The sequence below is a fragment of the Callorhinus ursinus genome, unplaced genomic scaffold, assembly GCF_003265705.2.
Source record: "Callorhinus ursinus isolate GAN/ISIS: 27379988/994484 unplaced genomic scaffold, GSC_fseal_2.0 scaffold82, whole genome shotgun sequence".
In the NCBI taxonomy this organism is placed as follows: Eukaryota; Metazoa; Chordata; class Mammalia; order Carnivora; family Otariidae; genus Callorhinus; species Callorhinus ursinus.
This window is the reverse complement of record NW_027397144.1, coordinates 3,017,212-3,039,790: the sequence shown is the minus strand read 5'-3', so window position 1 is coordinate 3,039,790 and position 22,579 is coordinate 3,017,212. Positions and strand designations below refer to the sequence as shown.

Genomic DNA, 22,579 nt, shown 5'->3' with positions numbered 1-22,579 from the left:
CAACGAGGCTAATGCTCACGCAATAGAGTTAGTGCTCAAATTAATAAATGTTTGAGGGCTTGCCCTGTGCCCTCCTCCCTGGGCTGAATGTCAGGGACAACAGGCAAATAGATAGATCCTTCTAGATATTGGCCTGTGAAGCATGTGCACATAGTGAGCGATCAATGCACATCTGTGATGATAGGTTCATGTGACAATGACTGTCCCGTCCCCCAGAAAGGGTGGCTCTGTGGGCTGGGAAGTAGGGATCCTGGGGTGCTGCAAGGAGGTCAGTGATGGGGGGATCTCAGGTTAAACCTTAAACAGCAAGACCCCTTTGCCTCCTCCCAGCTCAAGAGTCCAACGCTAGGCTACGTGACCTGGTAACCTTTGCTCCCAGGGAGGGGAGTTGGCAGGTAGCTCCAGTAACATGCAATGGCATGTGTCCACTGTGGGATGGACACTTTTCTCCCCAGACTCCCTCATCCCCCAGGGCTGAAGGTGTATCCTGGGTAGGAGCCGAGGTCCGGAGAGGGTGTGGAATTGGAAAGAGACACACAGCATGTTAGGGGCCTGGCAGGATTTGAGAGTGCCTGTAGCACAGCCTGGGAATGGTTCTTATAATTAACTAGAAACATTATTAATCATAGGAATTACTAAAGTTATTAATAATAAATGACACTACTGTTTTTGGAACACTATGTCCTATTTTTTCCTGCATGGGCGTTTCCTTGCAAGGGCACCTCTCTGCAAGGCGAGGATCAAGCTATTCCAGCCCATTTTACAGATAAGGAAACTGAGGCTCAGAGAGGTGATGTGAGGCCTAGGAAGGGCTTTAGCTCACCTTGTCATGGTCTCTGCTCCCCCCCCCCCCAAAGGACCCCTGGGCTCTCCCCCAACTCCTTTCAGTTGCAAAGGGGAAATAGAGGAAAATGCTGGGCTTCGATTGGTTTCCAAGCAGCTCAGGGATCTTGGCTCAGACAGGAGAGCATTCAGGAGGTGGCCTGATGCGGGGCGGGGCCCTGGGAGACCCCCTCCGCAGTGTCTGCCTTCTCCCCACAGGCCCATGGCCGAGAGCTCCCTCTACCGGCAGCGGCTAGAGGTCATCGCTGTAAGTGAAGCCCTCCCAGGGCGCTCCGCCCGGCGTGCTGGGCACCCCTAGTCTTGCCCCAGGTCTCTTCCTCACCTCTCTCTCTCAATGCGGGAAGCAGGCCTAACGCTGTGAAGTGTGTGGTGGGGGGAGGAGGGGGAAGGCACCCTCAGCTCCAGGCCTGCCTGAGTGCCCCACCTAAATCCTCAGGTCCCTCTGCTCCCCAGTTCTTCTATCCGGTCACCACCACCCTCAGAATGGTGAGGCTGTGTACTCCACACTCCCAGAAACCGCATCCGATGCTCCATTCTTGAACCCCTGTCTCCCAAACACCCCATGTCTGAACCCCATTTCTCAGACCCCCATCTCTGGATCCTCATCTCTCTGGATCCCATCCCTGTGAGCCCCATCTCATTAATCCCTATGTCCCTGATCTCCCGCTTCTGCACCCCCATCTTTCTGGACCCCATCTCTACACCCCGGTCTCTCTGAACCCCCATCCTTCTGATCCCTATATCTGTACCCCATCCCTCTGAACCCCCATCTCACTAACTCCTATCTCTCAGCCCTCGATTTCTGCACCTCCATCTCTCCGGACCCCATCTCTACGCCCCAGTCTCTCTGGACGCTCACGACTGCACCTCTCCGGACCCCCCATCTCACTAGCCCCCTCCCTCTGATATCCATACCTGGACCCCCATTTCTCTGAACCCCCCTCTCTGTAACCCTATATCTCGGACCCCCACAGCTCCGTATCCCCCTTGGGGATCCCCATTCCAAGGCCCCGCCCCCACCCCCTTCCACAGACCCCCATTCGGCGCGGACTAGGCCTCCGCAGCATCCCGGGCGCGGCCGGCCCCGCCCCCGCCGCCCCGCCCCCACCCGCTGCTGAGTCAGCTCCTCCGCAGCCCCCTCCCCGCCCGGGGCCCCGACGTGCGCTCCGCCGCCCCGCCCGGCTCGCAGCCCCGGGAGTCCCGGGAGCCCCCGCGAGCCCCGCGGAGGAGGGAAGGCGGAAAGGGAGGCGGCGGCCCCGCCCGGCCCGCGGGCAGCTCCCGGTCCTCTGTGCGCAGGAGAAGCGGCGGCTGCAGGAGGAGATCCGCGCCGCGCGCCGGGAGCTGGAGGAGGAGAAACTCCGCGTGGAGCGGCTCAAGGTTGGGGGCGGGCAGGGGCGCCTGCCCAGCCCGGGCAATGAAGTGGGGGTGTCTATGAGAGTCGGTTTGGGGGGAATCATAGGAGCCTCTGTCCAATTTGGGGGAACAATTGGGGGCATGGGTTCCAGCTTCGGGGGCATTTTTCCTCTGCTTGGGAGAGTGGGGGGAGGTAGTGGTGGTGATGGGGACATTTGTACCACCTTTGGAGGAAGAGTATGGGGACAGTGAAGGTGTTTGCTTTGCCCAGCTTCGGGGTAGGGAGGGGCCAAAAGAGACGTTGCTTTCGCCTCTGGCGGCGCCTGTCCCATTCTGGAAGATGATGGGTGTTTTGTTCTAGGCTGGAAGAGCTATGGGCTGGTAATGGGGTGTCTGTCCCACCTGGCAACATTGGGGGTGCACAGTGAGGCCATGTATCATATCCCACCCTGAAGGAGAAATGTCTGTCCCATTCGGGTGGTTTTAGGCAATAAGAAATCTTCCCAGCCTAGGAGATTAGGAGGGGACCCTACATGGGGTGGGGTAGTCAGTGTGCACCGCCCGAGCTACCTTCCCATGCCCAGAGGAAGTCTCTCCGGGAGCGTTGGCTAATGGACGGGACGGCTGAGGGGACGGAGCGGCAGGAGGAGTCTGCCTCGAAAGACCCCCAGTCACCTGAGGGCCAGGCTCAGGCCCGAATCCAGAACTTGGAAGACAGCTTGTTCACGTGAGTTGGGCCCCTGCCAGCCTGCCTAGGCCAGGTCCCCAGGCCCACTCCAGGGAAGTGGCAAATTGGGGATTGGTGTGTGTGGGGGGGGTGGGGGGAAGCATTGAGCCTGGGGGCCTGGCTCCCAGCAGCCTCCTCTCTTCCTCAGACTCCAGTCCCAGCTGCAGCTGTTGCAAGGTGCATCCACAGGTGCCCAGCACAAGTCCTCAGGCAGGCCCACCTGGCGCAGACAGGTGAGGGGCCAGGGGAGCAAATGGGTGGTGGGGGAGGCAGCCAGCAGGGACAAAAGCAGGATTTCTCCAGGTGCAGTTTAACCACTGAGTCCTCTGCTATTTCTTTGCTTTGTGGTCTTGGTCAAGTCACTTGCCTTGCTCCAGCCTGTTTCCCTATGTCTAAAATGAGAATAGCAACAGTACGCAGCTGGATGAGGTGAGGGGGCAGTTAACAAGATCATAGCTTCGCACCAGGCCGAGGCATGAGAAGTTTTCCTATGTGATTGCTAATATGGCCAGAGTGAGGAACACGGTGGGAAAATGTGTGTGCGGGGGGGTGCTCATGGAATTTGGCCTCAGAGTGGGGAATGGGTCACCATGAGATGCTCTTGTGATCTGGGGCATCCACATAGGCTTTTGTTTTAGTAGCACTTGTATTAAGATACATTCTGCATGCTACACAACACACAGGCTTTCGACAACTTCACATTAAAATCTGGCTCTCTGGGTTGTCCCTGAAGTCCAAAGATCTGGCAACATTTGTGCCTGGCCACAGTGCGGTGCAGCTTTCCCACCTGATGTGTTACCTTAGCTCCTAGGTGCCCGTTTCAAGGCACAGAGGGAGGAAGAGACCTGTTCATCAATGTGGGAAGCACTTGTTGGGTTTTTAGCATAGGCCAGGAGTTCTTGCCAGAGAGGTGCAAGGTAGGATTCCTGGCCCACGGGAGCTCACCGTCCAAGAGTCTGTGATGGGGGGAGACCTGGGCAGGGGAGGAGCACAGAGGAATCACCTGAGTGAAGTTGTGGGCTCAGGGTAGGCTTCTTGGAGGCAGAGCCATCTATATTGAATCTGAGTGGGAGCCAGGCAAGAGTGGAGAGGGAATTCCAGGCAGAGGAAACAGCCCACATAAAGGCCTGGAGGCTGGAAAGAGGAGAAGATCGGAGAACTGTGAGGAGGAGATCCCTGCAGCTTGGCCATCCCTCCGCTCCCCTCCCTGAGCCCATTTTCATAGTCTCGCACCGCCCCCCTCTCCACTCCAGCTATGCTGACCCTCTTTTCTAGTCTTTGAACTTGTGTAGCTCATTGCGGCCCCAGGGCTTTTGCACTTGCTTTCCCCTCAGCCTGGAATGCCCTTACCTACCTCTTGACTCAAGGCCAGCTCTTCCTACCCTTCGGGTCTCTCTCTGTTCAGTGTCACTTCGAGAGCCCCTCCTCCTGCTTTTATTTTTTCTGCCGTAGTCTTGCTCACTCCCTGGCATTACATGTTTATTTGTGTTTATGTTTATACCTCACCCCCCCTGGAATGTAAGTCCCCATAGCAAAAGGCTTAAGTAAGCGTCCCTTGTCCCACAGCAACCTCAGTAGCTGACAGAGTAGGTCTCTAATACAGAGCTATGGCTCATGGACGCAGTACTGATTAAGCACCTACTGTGGGTGATGCACTAGAGCAGAGGGTGGTAAGACAGGTGAGGAAGGCGGGGTTTGGTCCTGAGCGAGACGTGTGGGGCGGACACTGAAGGTGTTTGAGCAGGGGAGGGTACCCGCATGCAGGGAGGCCGGAGGTGGAGACGCGGGCTGCCCTGACCTTGTCTCTGCCTTCCCTGCAGGGTCACCGACCTCTCTCCCAGCCTACGGTGGAGGCAGGTCCCACAGGTGGGTGTTTGTGCTCAGGCCTGGGGGTCCCAAGAAGAGGGGCCTGAATCTGGGGGGCCAGAATCTCACTCTGTTGCCCCCTGTCTCCTCTCACTCCCCAAGACCACGCTGATCTGAACAAGAGAGCCTCCCTACCAGCCGGACCAGTGGACACGTCCCCAGAGTCCCCCTCTGAGCCCAGAGATGAGGCTGTCAGGGCTCCACCAGCCCTGAAGTTGTTCCCTGGGGCAGCAGGGGCCTCCTCAGAAGCCAATGGCCCCTGCCCTGGACCCAGCCCCGCTCCAGAGCAGGAGCCTTGTCAGGGGCTGGCAGCATCCAAGGGTGGCGTGGATGAGGCCAACGGGGGTGTGGTGAAGGTGGTATGGGAGGGGCTGAGGGCCACAGAGGACTGTGTCACCGGGGCCACGGGCCCAGAGCTGGAGGCTAAGGTAGAGGAGATGGTGCTGGAGGCAGTTGGCGACAGGCAGGAAGCCAGCTGCCCAGAGCTCCCCTCCTGGGTGACAGAGGACAGGAGCACCGTGGAGGTGGTCTGGGAGGGGGTGGGAGGGCCAGACAGCAGCGACTCAGAGGCCACAGGGGAGGCGGGCGGCGGGGGCCGGAAGGCTGCGCAGACCGGCTCACCGAGGCTTCAGGTGAGGCCGGAGGGAGCAGCTCCTGGAGAAGGTGGCATTCCCAGGGGCAGCCCTGATGCTGATGGGCCAGGGGGCTCTGGAGGAGAGGAGGGATCTTTCATTTGGGTGGAGAGGGTGACCCTCAGCGAGGAGTGGGAGGAGCTGGTGGTGGAGGGATTGGAAGGGCCAAGGGTGTGGGGAAAGGGGGCAGGACCTGAGAGTCCACTGGGGGCGGAAAGGGGGGCAGGGGAGGAAGCCTGGGAGGCAGGGAGCAGCCAAGCAGAGGAACCAGTGGGCGGAGTAAAGAAGCGGAGTGAGGAAAAGGCAGGGACAGAGCAGGAAGGAGCAGACATGTCTCTGATGGTGGAGAGGAAAGGAAGCGAGGACTCCTTGGAGCCAGAGCGGACAGGGGGTGAGGAAAAGCTGGGGACAGAGAGGGAAGCAGTTGAGGGACCTTTGAGGGCAGAGAGGGAAAGAGGCGAGGAGTCATTGCAAGTAGAGCAGAAAGGAGGTGAGGAAGAGCTAGAGGCGGAGAAGGAAGATGAGGAACCATTGGGAGTACAGCAGAAAGGAGATGACGAGAAGCTAAAGGCAACCGAAGAACCTTTAGTGATGGAAAGAAAAGAAGGCAAGGGATCACCGAAGGTAGAGAGAACTGGTGAGGCGCCATTGGAGGCCGAGGAAGGAGGTGAGGCGCCACTGGGGGCTGAGAAAGGAGGAGGTGAGGAGCCACTGAAGGCAGAGAGAACAGGAGGTGAGGAGCCACTGGAGGCCGAGGAAGGAGGAGGTGAGGCACCATTGGAGGCGGAGAAGACCGAAGCAGTCGAGGAAGACCTGAGTCCAGAAGAGCAGAGAGAGTCTGGGGGAGGAGAGGAATGTCAGGCAGAGGAGGTGAGTGAGGCAGGGGCTCCCCTGGGGGCCAAGGAAGAGTCAAGGCCAGAAGAAGAACAACCCCAGCCCCAGGAGAAGCAGGAAGGCTCCCTGGAGGAGGGATCTGTCCGACCCCAAACTCCTGCTGAGGGCCAGGGCCCCTCGGGGGATGCCACCCCGCTCCTGGCGGAGACCCCCACCCCAGAGCAGCCTGCCGAGTGCCAGCCACTTCTTCGGGTGCAAGGGCCCAGGGCCCACCCCAGTGCCCGGCCCGTGCCCACCTATGCCCCTGCCCGGCAGCCCAAGCCGTCTGCCCCTGCTGAGGGTGAAGAGGCAAGTGGCCCAAAGCAAAAGACGTGCCAGTGCTGTGCGGTCATGTGAGCCCACGTCCTCCGCCCCGCACCCAGCGCCTCTCACAGCTACCTCGGCCTCTCGGCGTCCGGCGGCGGGTCCCAGGCACACGGCGCGCCCCCGGGAGCCAGCTGGCCCGCATGTCACCTCCTCCCGGGCTTCCGGACGCTTCCCACTGCCTGTGACCCTGGCCCCCTTCTACGACAAAGCCTTTATACTTGAAAATAAAATGTTCAGGCATTCGGACAGTTTGAGTGTGTGTTGCTGGCACGGGACCGGCTCAGCACCTGCCGGTGGGAAAGCAAGGGCTTCCCTCCTGCTGGCAGCGGAGATGGAGTGGGTATGAGTACAGGAGCGGCTGCTGGACAAAGTGCCCCAGCTTCAGGAGCTATACGAGCGTGAAAGTATTTCTCCGGGTGGCTCAGAGTCCCGCAGTCCCTCGGGGCCTGAGGTTCCTTTCCCCTTCTTGCTCCACCGTCCCCTCCGGTTAGAGCTGGATCGCGGGCACACTGGTGTTCCAGCCCGTGGGCGAGGGGAGAGAGTGCGGAGGAGCCCTGACCCCGTCGGGGCCTGTCGGGGCCTCAGCCCGCGGCACTCCTGCCCGCAGTCTGCAGTCCGCCAGCGGCAGGAACCTGGGGCTGCACCCGGCTGCAGGGCAGGGGGCAGCGGGGCGCCCAGCTACAGTTAGCCGCGGGACAGATCGGGGGACGGAGCTGCTGCTTGCATTCGTACATGGTCCTTTGCTCCCTCCTCCATCCATATATTTCCGGGAGGGCCAGGCCCTCCTTTGTAGGGGGTCCTTCAACCTCTTCTTCCTGGCTGGGTGTCCTCAGGCAAGGGACTTAGGCTCTCTGAGCCTCAGTGTCTTCATCTGTCAAATGGGCACCCCTCTCCTGGCCTGGGCTGGGTTCAGGCCAGAACTCAGGACCTCGGGGCGGGCCCAGAAGGCCCAGCTCCTCGGGGGTGGGCAGGAAGTGTTTCTCATAGCCAGAGTCCAGCTGCGGGGGGGCCTGGGGGGGCTCCGGAACCGGTAGTGGCTCCATCTCCTCCACTTTCAGGATGGGGAAGTCCCTGGGGGGCTGAGCCTGTGGCACCTCCTGGGAAGAGAAGAGATGGGGATTCTGCCCCCCCATTCTCCCTGACCTGCTGCCACCCACTACCCGCTGTCCCCACATTTGCCAACCTCCCAGGGGGCCTGGACAAGCCAGCCTTTTGCTCACCTCCATGTGGGGCCGGCCACAACTGCTGTTGGCCGGATCTGGAACCTTCTCCCAGACCCAGCGGGGCAGTACCTTGTGCCGAAGGTGGAGGCACCTGGCCAGCAGGTAAGAAGGCAGAGAACCTAGGTGACCTGATACCCAGGCCGAGTTTGCAGAGCCCAGGAACGTCACGGAGCCTTGAGGCGTCCCCTCACTTCTTGCCCCCCCCCCACACCAAAGCTGAGCTAGTGTCCAGCTGCCCTCCCCACCCGGGGAAGAGACCCGCATGTCCGACAGCCTCACCTTCCAGAGGTGGCCAGGCTCACACCACAGCCCGTCAGGAGCAAGCCCCACAGCAGAAAGACACCCGGCAGAACTTTCCACTTCAGGGTGTTATCTGAGGCCAAGGGGCAGAAGAATATTTGGATACCAGGGATGGGGGAGGGATGGGGGAGGGATCAGGAAAGGATCATGCATGGGGCAGGCTTTGGGTGAAGGAGGCAGGTAAAGGGGGGATGCTTATGAGTGGGTAGGGGCTAAGTGCAGGGAGATTTTGGAGTGGGAGTGGGGCTTGTGAATAAAACAGTCATCAGGGATAGGTCAAGGTCAGGGAGGGGTGAAAGGGTCACAGACACACACTGCCTGATAATCCAGAGTACTTAGAAGGATCAGAATGCCCCTGAGGTGTCATCAGTAACCACCCCCACGTCAAAAGGTTGCTCATTCACTGGAACCCCTATCTCCTTGAAATTGAGCAGGTCCCCTCCTATGGCAGTCCCACCCCACCCCACTACCTGGTAGGTGAAGCCGGAGCATGGGACCAGGTGGCCCCTGTCCCGCGATGGTGGATGCGGTCACCCACAGCTCACAAGGACCCCAGGGAAGGTCGGGCAGGGTGATGTTCCGGGTGCTGCCACTCACTGAAGGACACACCAAGGGGTTGGGGAGGCAGTGAAGTCCTACCTCAGGGCCTTTGCATGTGTTTCCTCTCTGTCTGCAACACTCTCTCCAGATATCCACATGGCTCCCGCCTTCAGGTCTCTGCTCAAATTTCACCTCCTCAGTGAGGCCTTCTCTGACCATTAGAAAGTTAGCTCCACAAGGGCCATATTCCCAGCACCTGGACCAGTGGCTGGCACACAGAAAGCACTCAAAAATGATATTTATTCAAGTAAATAAAAGAAAGAATGAGCATCGTATCCCCCATCTACACACTAATCCAGTGAAGGGAGATTCTCCCTAGACAGGGAAGACGTGCACCTCCCAGAACTATATTTGTTTACTTGTTTTTACTAAACTGCTCTTTTTTGCTTTTCTTTTTTTTAAAGATTTTATTTATTTATTTGACAGAGAGACACAGCGAGAGCAGGAACACAAGCAGGGGGAGTGGGAGAGGGAGAAGCAGGCTTCCCTGTGAGCAGGGAGCCCGACGCGGGGCTTGATCTCAGGACCCCGGGATCATGACCTGAGCTGAAGGCAGACGCTTAACCACTGAGCCACCCAGGCGCCCCTCTTTTTTGCTTTTAAGCCAAAAGAGGAAGTAGCTTTTTGATTTGTTGTAGGATGATGGGAGACATGAACACTGATCGAGCTCTGTTGCCGTAGAAAGACATCCAAGCTAAATCAGCAGGTGAAAAAAAGAAAGTTGCAAAACATCACAGTCATAAGAGATTGAGAGGCCAAACTATAGTCTATTACATGGTCCTCTTTTTAAAATAATAATAATCCAGGGGCACCTGGGTGGCTGAGTTGGTTAAGCATCCGACTTTTTGATTTGGGCTCAGGTCATGATCTCAGGGTGGTGAGATTGAGCCCTGCATCAGGCTCCGCACCTGCTTAAGATTCTCTCTCTCTAAAATAATAATAATAATAATAATAATAATAATAATAAATGTACCTATATTTAATAACATAGATATGTATAACCATTTTAATCTGAAAAAAATAAAAATGGGGCCCCCGGGTGGCTCAGTTGGTTAAGCATCAGACTTTGGCTCAGGTCATGATCTCAGGGTCCTGGGATCGAGGCCCAAGGCAGGCTCTGCAATCAGAGGGGAGTCTGCTTCTCTCCCTCTGCCCCTCCCCCCATTCATGCACATGCTCTCTTTCTCTCTAATAAAATCTTTTAAAAAAATAAAAATAAAACCATAAAAATTTTAATCTAATGATCGATACTTTTGTAACGTGCAGTCATGGCAAAGTAATTATGTTAAAAAATAGGCTTTATCAGTTAGAGACAAATAGTGAAGCAGTGATGTAGTTAGGGGTAAAATGACACAAAAGACTCCAGAAAAAGGGCGCATGGGTGGCTCAGTCGTTAAGCGTCTGCCTTCGGCTCAGGCCAATGATCCCAGGGTCCTGGGATCGAGCCCCGCATCGGGCTCCCTGCTCCGCGGGAAGCCTGCTTCTCCGGGAAGCCTGCTTCTCCCTCTCCCTCTGCCTGCCTCTCTGCCTACTTGTGCTCTCTCTCTGTCTCTGTCAAATAAATAAATAAATAAATCTTAAAAAAAAAAAAAAGACTCTAGAAAAAAAGTGCAGGGGATAAAATGAAAGCAGATTGGCAGAAAGTAGGTAACTGTTGATACCTGGTGGGCACACCAGGGTTTGTTATACTAGTCTCCCTACTTTTGTATGTGCTTGCATTTTCTGTAATACAAAGTTAAAAATCTTCAAAGAACACAACTCCTATCTCTGTGTTAAAAGATGCATGGAAAAGTCTGGAAGCTGCATTACCAGTGTCAGCAAAATTATGAGAATGCGCATATTCTTTTATTTTTATTTTTTTTTAAGATTTTATTTATTTATTTGAGACAGAGAGAATGAGAGAGAGAGAGCACAGGAGAGGGGGGAGGGTCAGAGGGAGAAGCAGACTCCCCGCTGAGCAGGGAGCCCGATGCGGGACTCGATCCAGGGACTCCAGGATCATGACCTGAGCCAAAGGCAGTCGCTTAACCAACTGAGCCACCCAGGCGCCCTACGCATATTCTTTAAAAAAAAAAAAAAAAAAGATTTTTTTTTTTGAGAGACAGAGAGGGGGGGGGGGGGGGCGGAATCCCAAGCAGGCTACCTGCCAAGGCGGGAGCCCAATCCCATGACCCTGATATCATGATCTGAGCCAAAATCAAGAGTTGGACGCCCAACAGACTGAGCCACCCAGGTGCTCCGAGAATGCTGATGTTCTTGATGACATACTCCTTTAATGTGTCAGCTATGGTAATAAGCACAGATAACTTTTGTAATTAGGAAAAAAAGGGGTAATAAAGGTATTTTTAAGGAATTTGTGTTGGGACACCGGGGTGGCTCAGTTGGTTAAGCGTCTGCCTTCAGCTCAGGTCATGATCCTGGAGTCCCGGGATTGAGTCCCACATCGGGCTCCCTGCTCAGCGGGGGGTCTGCTTCTCCCTCTGCCTGCCACTCCCCCTGCTTGTGTTCCCTCTCTCACTCTCTCTCTCTCACAAATAAATAAATAAATAATCTTTAAAAAATTTAAAAAAATAAAAAGGAATTTTTGTCTTCTGAGTAAAAATGTAGCCTATACCCAAAGGTAGGAAAAAGAAATAAAAATCATACATAATCCTGTTGACATTGTGGGCAATCTCTTTTCACATTTGTGCCTCTGCTTTGCCCAGTGCCAGGTTTATTTTACACAAATGGAACCACCTTGTGGAGTTTTGTCAGCTTTTTGTCTTTTTCACTTAATAAACATGACAGACATCTTTCAATGTCAATAAATATAGATCAGAGTCTTCGTTTTTAATGGTCAAATGACAGTCTATTATATTGATAGCCACGAGGGTTATTGTCCACTAGGGAACAGATGCCATCACAGATTTTCCCAGGGCCTGAGAGGGAGGCAAAGGGGCCCATCTGGGGACAAGGGTGGGGTAGACTGATGGGTGGGTCTTGTGGGGCAGGAGGCGGTGAAGCTCACCATTCATGCAGACAGAAGGCCTGGTCCCGCTCTGTACACACACGGTGTAGTGGGTGAGAAGGCCCCGGAGTTGGTGCCTTGGGACCTCTCCCCACGCTATGGCGGGGGTCCCTGGGGGGGCATCCTGGAGTCGCCAAAGCACTGGCCCGGCTAGGGGTGCTGGGGAGAAAACCAGTGGGTCAAGGCCAGCCAGGGTTCCAGGGGAATCCCCCATTCTCCTGCTCCACCACTTACCCAGTTCCTCTCTGAACCTCCAGACTGGGGGGGCAGGGGCCAAGCCCCAAGGAGAGACTGCTGTCACTGTAATTCGGTAGGGGACTCCTCCTTCAAAATTCCCTGGTCGGTGGAGGAGCAAAGACAGTTAGAGTTGGCTCGCCCTCCCCTACTCATTTCCTACTCGGTAGGCGTCTTCATTTGGGTCTCCTGAAGGACATGCTGAGATAAATACTTGGGTAACAGTAATTTTTCTGGGTGGTAACCCCACAGAAATGCCAACAGGGCAGCTGGGAAGTGAAATAGGGAAAGAAAGGCAGCTAGTAAATGAGAACAAGTTCCCAGTGCAGGCAACCCCGCTGGCGACCTCTGGGAGCCCATCGAAGGAGGGAGGAAGCTGGGATATTTATCCACCAACCCTTATTAGTAATTGGTGACAGGCCGCATCCGAGGCGACTTAAATCACCAGTGCTTCCAAACTGCTGCTCAGATGGGCAAAATGCTTCAGGGACCAGAGAAAGCCTTCAGGCCAGGAAAGGCAGGTGCCAGACTGGGAGATGCTTAAACACCAGGCTCTGGGTGGGGCCCTGATACCCCCCCATTATGGTGAGTGAGGCTCCTGAAGTCCCTTCGCAAAACCTACTGATGCTGCCTGGCCTTCCCCAAATGGGAATTTTCCAGAATCGGGGCTCCTCCTTCCTTAGGAAGAACTCTGTCCTTCCTAAATGTTTCACTCAATACCTTCCCGTGCTCCCCCAAGTCCTTTACACCAAAGATGGGCTCCCCAATGCCACACCCCAGCCCACAACTCACTGCAAGCCCCCAGACCTCAGTAGCCAACAGCCCCATGGACAGCTCCATTTGGATGAACATCTCCAACACAACATATCCAAATGGATCCCCAAAATTCTGCCCCAGGACCTCCAATCAGAACCTGCCTGCTTCTCTCCCTTCCTCAGTCCCCCCCGGTACGGCCCTGACCCTTTCCCCAGTCCACTGCCCCCAAGAGCAACCAGAGAGCAACTGTTAGCTACTGAGTCAGGGCATTTCCCTCTTCTGCTCAGAATGCTCCACGGTTCCTACCTCATACAGAGCAAAAGCCCAAGTCCTTCCTGTGGCCTACCAGGTCTTGCACAATTTGCTTGTCACCTCCCTGCCCTCACCTCCTCCCACTCTCCCCCTCATTCCACTCCAGCCATGCGGGCCTCCTTGCTGTTCTAATACATCAGGCACATTCCTGCCTCTGGGCCTTTGCACTGTCTGTTCCCTCTTGCTTTTCCCTCAGACTTCCTCATAGTTCCCTCTCTCACCTCCTTCAGGTCTTGGTTCAAACACTGCTGTTCCAGAAAGGCCTTTTCTAAAAGCCTTTCTTTCTAAAATATCAATTCTGCCTCATCCCCTTTGCCGTTTTATTTTCTTCCCCCCCAAGCACATTACAGATGTACATGGTTAGTTGTTGTTGTTTGTTTCATTGGGCTGCTCACGCCACAAGAAAGTCAGCTCCATGAGGATGGGGATGTTGCTGAGAGAGAGAATGGTGTGATGGTTCAGGGCCTGGCTTGAGGGGCCGAGTATGTGGTTCAAATCCTGGTTCTACAATCTATTTGCTGTGTGGCCTCAGGCAAGTTGCTTCACCTCCCTGGGCCGCCTTCTTCATCTCTACCTCGAGCATGATAACAACAGAAACTTACTTCATAAGGAAGTCTGAGTAATTTAATGCTGCTGGTAAATGCCAGTAGACATCAGCTGCTATCACTGCAGATACCAGTGTCTAGAACACAGCCTGGTACATAGTGAGTGTTGTCAATGAACACTGCTTGCAGGAATTAATGACACCTTAACCACAACATTCTCTTCTGCAGGTCCATTCGTCAGTCTGCTCTGCAGTAGCTGATATAGGGACCCAGGTGTCCCAGGGCCTCACCTGGCAACAGAACACTGAGGTTCTCAGGGGGAAGCCGGATCCAGTTGAGGTCCTCCAGGGGATCCCCGTCTCGAGCCCAGTCCACCACATGCTCCTGCAACTCCCCAGACCCCCGCTGCCAAGTCACCAGCAGCTCTGTGCTGCCGGCAACGTTGCTGACCACCACGCCATGGGGGGTGACGTCGGTACCTAGATGGGGGTTGGAGAAATCTCAGCTGTCCACTCGGGAAGTCCCTGCCTCCCTCGCCAGGGCACTGCTCCGAGGAAATTCACAGCCTCTTACCCAAGCAGGCCAAAGAAAGGTTGGTGAGAGGCTCCCAGCTCGTGGCATTGACGGCAGACACCCCGACCCACTCGGCCTGGGTGGGGATGAAGGAGCTGCAGCAGGGAGCCGTCTTCTGGATCAGCTCCTGGTCTTCAGCCCGGAACCAGACTTTATAGCTCATCTGCACGCAGTGCCCCCGGTCCTGAGGGATGAGAGGAAGAAGGGGTTACTATCTCCCATTTATCAGGCACATGCTGTATATCTCAGTGAGGTCCACCTGACAAACCAGCCAGTGAAATATTTCTGTTGGCTACACTTTACAGATGAAGAAACTAAGTCTCAGGGGAGCTCAGTGGCAGAGGTGACATTAGAACGCAGTTCCAGGACCCAAACTAGGGGGAAGTGAGTAAGGCACTCCCCTTGGTTGCAAAAATTAAAGGGGAGGATACCAAAATCCCAATCATCAAGAAAAATTATATTTTATTCTATCAAAATTAAGGCCAAACAACCCATGACAAACAAAATTTCAAGATTTTCAGTAGAGACAGGATCTGACCCTGCCTTACTCACCTCATTCTAGTCTGTGTCCTGTGCAACTCTTTGGGATTTCAAAATTCCCACTGTTGTATAGAGGAAAAACTTTTGTAGATGAATATCCTGTCTAATAATGTTAACTGATCCTAGAACCAAACTCCTTTTGATGTACTTAGACAAAATCTTTGGGGGGGGGACCTAGTTTTAATACTCACTGAATTTTTTTTTTTTAAGATTTTATTTATTTGACAGAGAAAGACACAGCAAGAGAGGGAACACAAGCAGGAGGAGTGGGAGAGGGAGAAGCAGGCTCCCCGTGGAGCAGGGAGCCCGATGCGGGGCTCGATCCCAGAACCCCGGGACCATGACCTGAGCCGAAGGCAGAGGCTTAATGACTGAGCCACCCAGGGGCCCCAGTACTCACTGAATTTTTAAATATTCAGGATACATGGGGACTTTCTGGACAGTTTTTATGATCAGTTCCCAGCACAATCTGTGTTCTAATTAGAGAATTCTTTAATGTGCCCTGCATCACCTCACCACTTTGAAGTCCCCGGAAACTTGTTCTATGGCCTGGTGTGTGGTTGACTTTGGTAAATGTCCTAATTGTATATGGAAGAAAGGCATGTTCTGACATTTCCTCTGTGAGTCCATTAGGTTGTTTGTTAATCACATGTTCAAATATTCCAGATCTTGACTTGTTTTCCATCTATTATGAAATCACCGATGGGGTGTATTAAAATCTCCCACAATGGTTGTGGGTTCATATATTTCTCCTTGTAGTTCTGTCAATTTCTTTTCTTTTTTTTAAATTTTTAGTTCTGTCAATTTCTGCTATATGTATTTTAAAGCTCTATTATTAGGTACATACAGATTTAGTGCTCATCTCATACTGGTGAGCAGCAGAATTGCCATATGCAGTTACCTTACTTTCCCTTTATCTTCTACAGAATATTACCGTTAGAACACTTTATTATATATTCTTTAAAACATGAGAAAAATGGGTTACCTCTGTTTCATTTCAGTATAGTAAAGGGTGTTACCAAGTATGTGTTATGATATAGAGACACTGAGGCTGTGAACTGCTGTTTGAAAGCCAGTGAATCTCAGCTCTGCCACTTACCAGTTGTGTGGTCTGGAGCAACCCCTCTGTGTCTCATTTTTCTCAACTGTAAATTCAGTTGACATAAATGAGCGTGTAGGCTAGAACCTGGCACATAGTAAGAGCTCTGTGTTATGTGTGGTTCAACTTAATATTAGCTTGTGTGGCCTAAGACGGTATGGGCCCTGTTGTTTTGTTCCTTGCCATATTTACTGTGAGCCAGGGCCTAGCAATGCCTGGAACATAGCAGATGCTCAACAGATTTGGATCAGTGAGGATGGCTGCCTCACTGTCTATCGACTCCTAATGCCATTTTGATACTAGCATCCAAGCCCTGGCACACTGTGCTCTATTTTACGGAGCTGAGCCTAGTCTTGCTTTCAAACCTCTGCACCTGCTGTTCCCCCCTTCTTGGAACACCTGTACACACCTTCACGTCTCAGCTCAGATCTCTGGAGGCTTGCTTTGTGCCCAGCACTATGCTAGGGCCTCTCTGAGCATCCCCTCCTTGGAGCCTTGGAGCAACCTCAAGAAGGCGGCATCGGAACTGCTGTCTTGTTTACACTGGTGTTATGTGGGGCTTCTGGACATATGCAGAAAGAATGGAACTGCTCTCCACGGCTCACCTTCCACAGAAGCAGGGGTTCCTGTCTGCCTGGTGTCCCACAGAGGTTCCCAGATATCCATATATCTTTTGGAGCTGTCAAGGATGAGGGAAGGGGGTACAAATGAGAGCGGCCTAGTGGTACAGACTGCTAGGAGGGGAGATGAGGCTGTAGGGGCAAGCCTGGAGACCCTCACCGGACGGCAGTGTCTGGAAGGACAAAACGGGGCTCCACTCGCTCCACAGATCCTCTTCTTTCTCCATTCGGCAGCGGCCACGCACCTCATAGCCAGTGGCCAGCTCCAGGTTCTGGATCTCAGCAGGGGCCAGGGGCATGGACTTCACTTCTGGTTCCAGCTGGGAGATGGAGGAAAGAGCAGTGAAGCTGAGGACTGAGTTGAGACTACCTGACCTGTTATGTCAGCAAGCTCCAACTATCCTGCTTTGTTCCAGACCATGGGGGTTCTCAGGACACAGGGCTTTTGGCTTTGAAATTAGGATAATCCCCAGCAAAAAGAGGAGATGAATTGGCCACCCTATGGGCCACATATAGCAGTAAGTAGTGAATTCTATTATTATCCCCATTTTACAGTTGAGGAAAACTGAGGCCCAGAGAGGGGGAATGACTTGCCCAAGGTCACAAAGCAGAGGAGTGCTGGAGATGAGATTCATACCCGGGCAGTCAAGACTCCAAAGTCTGCATCTCTCAGCCTTTCTCTGAAATGCACGAATAATCACAATGACAACTCTCTTCTACCTTGTGATGTTTTGCATGAGGTGGCTGAGACAACTGGCTATCCCCAATATCCATTCTCCCCTTCTTCCTTTGGAAATAGAAGCCCTGAGTACCAGCTGGGAATGTGGCTGCCAAGAGTAAGGACTCCATTTCCCAGCCTCCCTTATAATCAGGTGAGACCACGTGACTGTGTTCTGGCCAATGAGACAGGAGAGGATAGGTTAACTTCTGGGTTGTACAAAGTACATGGGCTGATACCCCAACTTCTTCTGGGGTCTCCTTGCTCTAGAGTTCTCTTCCATTTTTCTTGCTGTGTGAGCTTGGTAAGGTGCTTAAATTCTCTGAGGTTGGCTTCCCCAACTATGAAATGGCTATCTTAAAAGCATCTGCTACAGGGGCGCCTGGCTGGCTCAGTCAATGGAGTATACGACTCCTGATCTTGGAGTCCTGAGTTTGAAACCCATGTGTGGCGCAGAGTTTACTTAAAATAAACAAAAATTAACAAATAAATAAATAAAAGCATCTACTATAAAGGGAGGTTGGGAGGGACTCATCAAGATAATCCATGCAATTAGCCTGGGACCTGATGCACAGCAGGTGCTCAGAAACGTCAGCTGCCTTTATTCATTATTTGGGGCTGTTTATTTAAACCAAGCCTTGCTCCTCATCTGTAACATGGGTAGGTATAAAATGCACCTACTTCAAAGAGTTCTTGTAAGGGTTCAATAAGGGGCCTAGAATAGTGTCTGGCACACAGTAGATGCTCTCTAAATGTCTTCTGTTATTCTTATTTTAAGGTTAATGTAAGCTATCGGAGGCCTTCTATTCATTCACAAAAATGTTAGAGGAAGTTTACTGAGTTTCTCAAAAATTCCAAGTGGAATTCGGGATTGGGACTGCATGGAATTTTAGATTATTTGGTGGGGGGGTGATTTTTTAGCTGAACAAGATGCATGTACAGGTCTTTTGTGGGAAATCTGAACAGACTATAAGGACAAGTAAGGAACCGGCTCTGGGCTGGGTCTCTGATTTAGGGATGATGCCCTGGGCCCTGTCTGGAATAGGGTGGGGAATAAGGGGCCCCTGACACTCACCAGGGTCCAGGCTGTCCCCTGGCATCTTTGATAGTAGAACTGGCAGACCAAGACCTTATGGGGTGGCCACACAGGTGGGGCCCAATGGACAGTGGCCTCCAGGGGCTCATCCTCTGAAAAGTCCACGTCAGGGTACAGCCGGGGGGCATCTGGCTTCACTGAGGAAGGGGAGGCCAGATGCATTAAGTCAGGGCCTCCGGGACCACCCACTCCACACAAAGCACACCCCCCCATCCCGCCTGTTACTTCGGGTTTCCAGGTTCACGAAGACTGGGGGCCAGAGAGGCTGGCCTGCCTTGGTACCCCACACAAGCAGTTCATCGGACATGGTAAGCTGCTCCCGGGGGACGGTCACCCAGCTCTGTCCGGTGGGCACTGCCACAGTCCACGTTCTGTTGGAATGGCTGTGGAGAAGAGAGGTGGGGATCGGGGGTGTGTGTGGTGTATTTGGGATTGGGTCCAAAGTCATAACGATAACTCTTCTGCCTGGGTTCAAATCCCAGCTCTGCTGCTTCAGAGCTGTGTGACCTTGAACAAGTGACTTGACTTCTCTGTGCCTGTGTCTACAGCTACAAAACGAGGGTGATAGAAGTACCTGCTGAAGAGCCGGAGAGTGAGGGGAATCAATGAGCTAATAAATGGAATGTGTTTAGAACAGCACTGGATGCCCAATACATGTTATGTGAGCATTGCTTATTATATTTATTGGCACCTACTTATATGTCCGCACATTTACACTTATGCAACTACCCAGCCAGCGAGACAATTATGTATATGACTGATGATAAAGAATAGTCTTCAGGGTGAAGAGGATGCAATGTGATGATGTGGTGAGGAATGACAGTGCTATTTTAGGCAGGTGGTCAGGAGAGATCTCCCAAATGAGGAGACTTTTGAACAAAGGCCTGAAGGACAGGAGGATGGAGCCGTGCAGTACCTGGGGCAAAGCATTTTAGGAAGAGGCAGCTGCGGCAGGTGCAAAGGCCCTGAGGTACACTCACTGGTGTGTTTGAGAAACAGCAAGGAGGAGGCCTGCAGGACAGGAGTGGAACAAGTGAGGGGGGCAGTGGGAGGAGGTGAGGGCAGGGAGGTGACAGGCAGAGTGTGCAGGGCCTGGCGGGCCACAGGAAAGACTTGGGCTTTTACTCTGAGTGAGGTGGGACCCCTGGAGGACGGGGAGCAAAGCTGAGATGTGCCTGATGCAGATGTTCACAGGCGCCCCCTGGCGGCTGTGGCGGAGAACGGACTGTGGGCTTAAAGGTGCAAGCCAGGGGCCGGGAGGGAGGAGGTTACTGACTGCACCGCCCAGGTTAGCCATGATGGATGGGGGGGTTGGACCAGGGTGGGTGCCCAGGAAGTAGAGAGTGTCAGATTCTGGATAATGTAGAAAGTGGAGCTGGCAAGGCTTGCTGACAAGACCAGATGTGGGTGACAGCGAGCCGGGCGTTGAGGATATCCTGAAGGATTAGATTTCAGAGGTTCAGAATAAGGCCTTCATAAAACAACAGCAACAACAAAAATGCAGGTGTTGGTGAAGATGTGGAGAAATTGCAGCCCTTGTACACTGCTGGTGGGAACTGAAAATGTCACAGCTGCTGCAGAAAACAGTTTGGCAGTTCCTCAAAAAGTTAAACACAGAATTGCTATAGGACCCAGCAATTCCACTCCTAGGCACAGACCCCAAAGCATTGAAAACAGGAACTCAAGAACTTGTCCATGTATGTTCATAACAGTGCGGGTCACATTCACCAAAGGGTGAAAGCAAACCACATGTCCACCAACAGATGAATGGCTACACCAAGTGTGGTGGATCCATACAGTGGAATATCACTCAGCCATAAAAAGGAAGGTTGTTCCGACTCCTACTACCATGTGGATGGACCTCAAAAGTATGCTAAGTGAAAGAAGCCACACACAAAAGGCCATATTTCTTATGATTCCATTTATATGAAATGTTCAGAACAGGCAAATCCATAGATAGAAAGCAGGATGGTGGTTGCCAGGGGCTGGTGGGGGGTTGGGGGGAGGACAATGGGGAGTGACTGCTCATGGGGATGGAACTTCCTTTTGGGGTGATGAGAATGTTCTGGAACTAGACAGAGGAGGTGGTTGCACAACACTGCGAATGTACCAAATGCCACTGAATTGTTCTCTTTTTTTTTTTAAGATTTTATTTATTTATCTGACAGAGAGGAAGAAAGCACGAGCAGGGGGAGGAGTAGAGGGAGAGGGAGAAGTAGACTCCCCGCTGAGCAGGGAGCCTGACATGGAGCTCAATCCCAGGATGCTAGGATCATGACCTGAGTGGAACTTCAGTGGTTCCACTGAGTGGAAGCCACCCAGGCACCCCATGAATTGTTCATTTAAAAATGGGTTAGCTTTGGGGCGCCTGGGTGGCTCAGTTGTTGCGCGTCTGTCTTTAGCTCAGGTCATGATCCCAGGGTCCTGGGATTGAGCCCCACATCGGGCTCCCTGCTGGGCAGGAAGCCGCCTTCTCCCTCTCCCACTCCCCCTGCTTGTGTTCCCTCTCTCGCTGTGTCTCTCTCTGTCAAATCAGTAAATAAAATATATTTAAAAAGTGGGTTAGCTTTATGTGATGTGAATTTATCCATTAAAACAAGGGGGGACCTTCTCTGACTCCTCTGTCTTACATCATTTAAAACCAGGCTTCTCTGGAAAGGAATGGCAGTGATGATTGCACAACAATGTGAATGCATTTAATGTCACTGAACTGTGCACTTAAAAATGGTTGAGAAAAAAATAGTAAATTTTATGAGTATTTTACCATCACTAAAAAAAAAACAAGTGACGCCTGGGTGGCTCAGTCAGTTAAGTGTCTGCCTTCGGCTCAGATCATGATCCCAGGGTCCTGGGATTGAGCCCCACGTCGTCGGGCTCCCTGCTCAGCGGGAGCCTGCTTCTCTCTCTCCTTCTGTGTGCTCGCCCACTATTTCTCTCTCAAATAAATAAATAAATCTTAAAAAAAAAAATACCCACCCACCCCACCATGGTTCCCACCTTTCAATGCCTTTACTCCTCCCTCACTTAGCCAAATTTGAAATGAATTTGAGTTTGCAGGTGTGATTCATCACGAAGGAACCCAGGTCTCCCCCTTGACTGTGGGCTCCACGAGGGCCAGGCTTTCTGTCTACCGCTTTCCTTGCTGCATCCCTGGCACCAGACCAAAGTATCTTTTTATACTCTCAGAGAAGTTAGGCTACCTGCCTAAGGCCACACAGCAATAAAAAACAGCTTCTAATTATTAAGCAATTTCTCTTTGCCAATGCCTAAATCATTGAATCCTCACAACTAACGCTGGGAGGCAGTTTCTTTATTATCACCTTTTGACAGAGGAGGAAAGAGAGGAACAGGGAGGGAAGGTGACTGGTCTAAGCTCACACAACAAGGAAATGCTGAAACCTGGAATCGAAGGGCTGGAGAGGGGTAGGGCTGCGGAGCAGAAGTATTGGGGTCCTCTCAACCTGAGTTATGCTGGGACCTGAGTGGCCACCCCTCTAAAGCCTCAGTTTCCCCAAGTCAGCCGGTTGTACTCACTACTTCTGGCTCTGGAGGTTCAGCGTGGAGGGAGCTCCCAGGTCCCCAAGAGCTTCCCACGAGCAGTTCAGGTCGCCCAAGGGTCCAACTCCATAGCACTGCAGTGGCCCAGGGCTGTCTGGAGAGGGAGGAGAGGGAGGGGAGGGGAGGGTGGGGTGGGGTGGGGTGGGGAGGATGTCCCAGGGAAGGGGCTCAATTCCCCCATCCGGCACATGCAGAACCTGAACTTCCCCCCGACTTCTGCCAATTGTGGAGGGCGATCCGGGGGTCCCTTCCGGGGAGGAGCAGCAGGAAGGGGGCGCTGGACACCCCTTCCCAGGCTTCGGGCATAACTCCTCCCCTCCCTCTGCCAGCCACATCCTGTTACCACCCGGGGGCCTCGGGCTCCCACCTCGCGGCCGACCCCCCCCCCCCCCCGTGCGCCAACTCCTCTCTCCGCTCGGTCCCTGCCCGGGGAGGTGCAGGGTGGCGTCTGCACCTGGGGCGTTCTTTCCGCAAACCTGCGGTGCACGCGGAGGCCCGGCGCTCTGGCGGCGAGCGCGGCGGCCGAGCGCCCGCCACGGGCTCGCTCCACAACTCACCCTGGGACCGCGTCCGGTGGCCCAGCAGCAACAGCAGAGGCAGCAGCACCAGCTTCGGCCGCGGCCGGAAGGGGGCGGCCCGGGGCCCCCGCATGGCGCCGCACCGCGCCCCGAGTCCCGCCAGGCCCTGCCCGGCCGAGCGCGGCCCCGCCGCTCGCCTGGCTGTGCGGCCCCGGCGCCGAGCGGCGACGGGAAGCGCCCCTCCCCTCCCAGCCGCCTC

At 53.6% G+C, this 22,579-nt stretch overlaps 2 protein-coding genes across 3 annotated transcripts; one reads left to right on the top strand and one right to left on the bottom strand.

The window, feature by feature from the left end:
- Nucleotides 1-847: 847 nt before the first annotated feature.
- PALM3 (paralemmin 3) lies at nucleotides 848-6,651 on the top strand. The gene is given in 7 exon segments (XM_073887707.1): nucleotides 848-995; nucleotides 998-1,090; nucleotides 2,140-2,220; nucleotides 2,781-2,923; nucleotides 3,072-3,156; nucleotides 4,744-4,789; nucleotides 4,892-6,651. Coding segments are annotated over 7 exon segments (2,292 nt in total). The 5' UTR covers nucleotides 848-911.
- A 214-nt stretch (nucleotides 6,652-6,865) lies between these two features.
- IL27RA (interleukin 27 receptor subunit alpha) lies at nucleotides 6,866-22,536 on the bottom strand. 2 transcript variants are annotated; one of them, XM_073887713.1, is made up of 14 exons: nucleotides 22,360-22,536; nucleotides 21,779-21,896; nucleotides 18,470-18,627; nucleotides 18,224-18,381; nucleotides 16,591-16,750; nucleotides 16,416-16,489; nucleotides 14,172-14,355; nucleotides 13,889-14,077; nucleotides 11,986-12,087; nucleotides 11,752-11,910; nucleotides 8,615-8,740; nucleotides 8,124-8,217; nucleotides 7,842-7,935; nucleotides 6,866-7,742 (listed from the first exon to the last, which is right to left on the bottom strand). In XM_073887713.1, the coding sequence occupies exons 1-14, from the start codon at nucleotides 22,451-22,453 to the stop codon at nucleotides 7,464-7,466; spliced, it is 1,989 nt and encodes a 662-aa protein (XP_073743814.1). In that variant the 5' UTR covers nucleotides 22,454-22,536; the 3' UTR covers nucleotides 6,866-7,463. The 2 variants fall into 2 exon arrangements, with proteins under 2 accessions (XP_073743814.1, XP_025719018.1); XM_025863233.2 differs by having other exon boundaries at nucleotides 6,866-7,718; nucleotides 22,360-22,535.
- Between the last annotated feature and the right edge of the window lie 43 nt (nucleotides 22,537-22,579).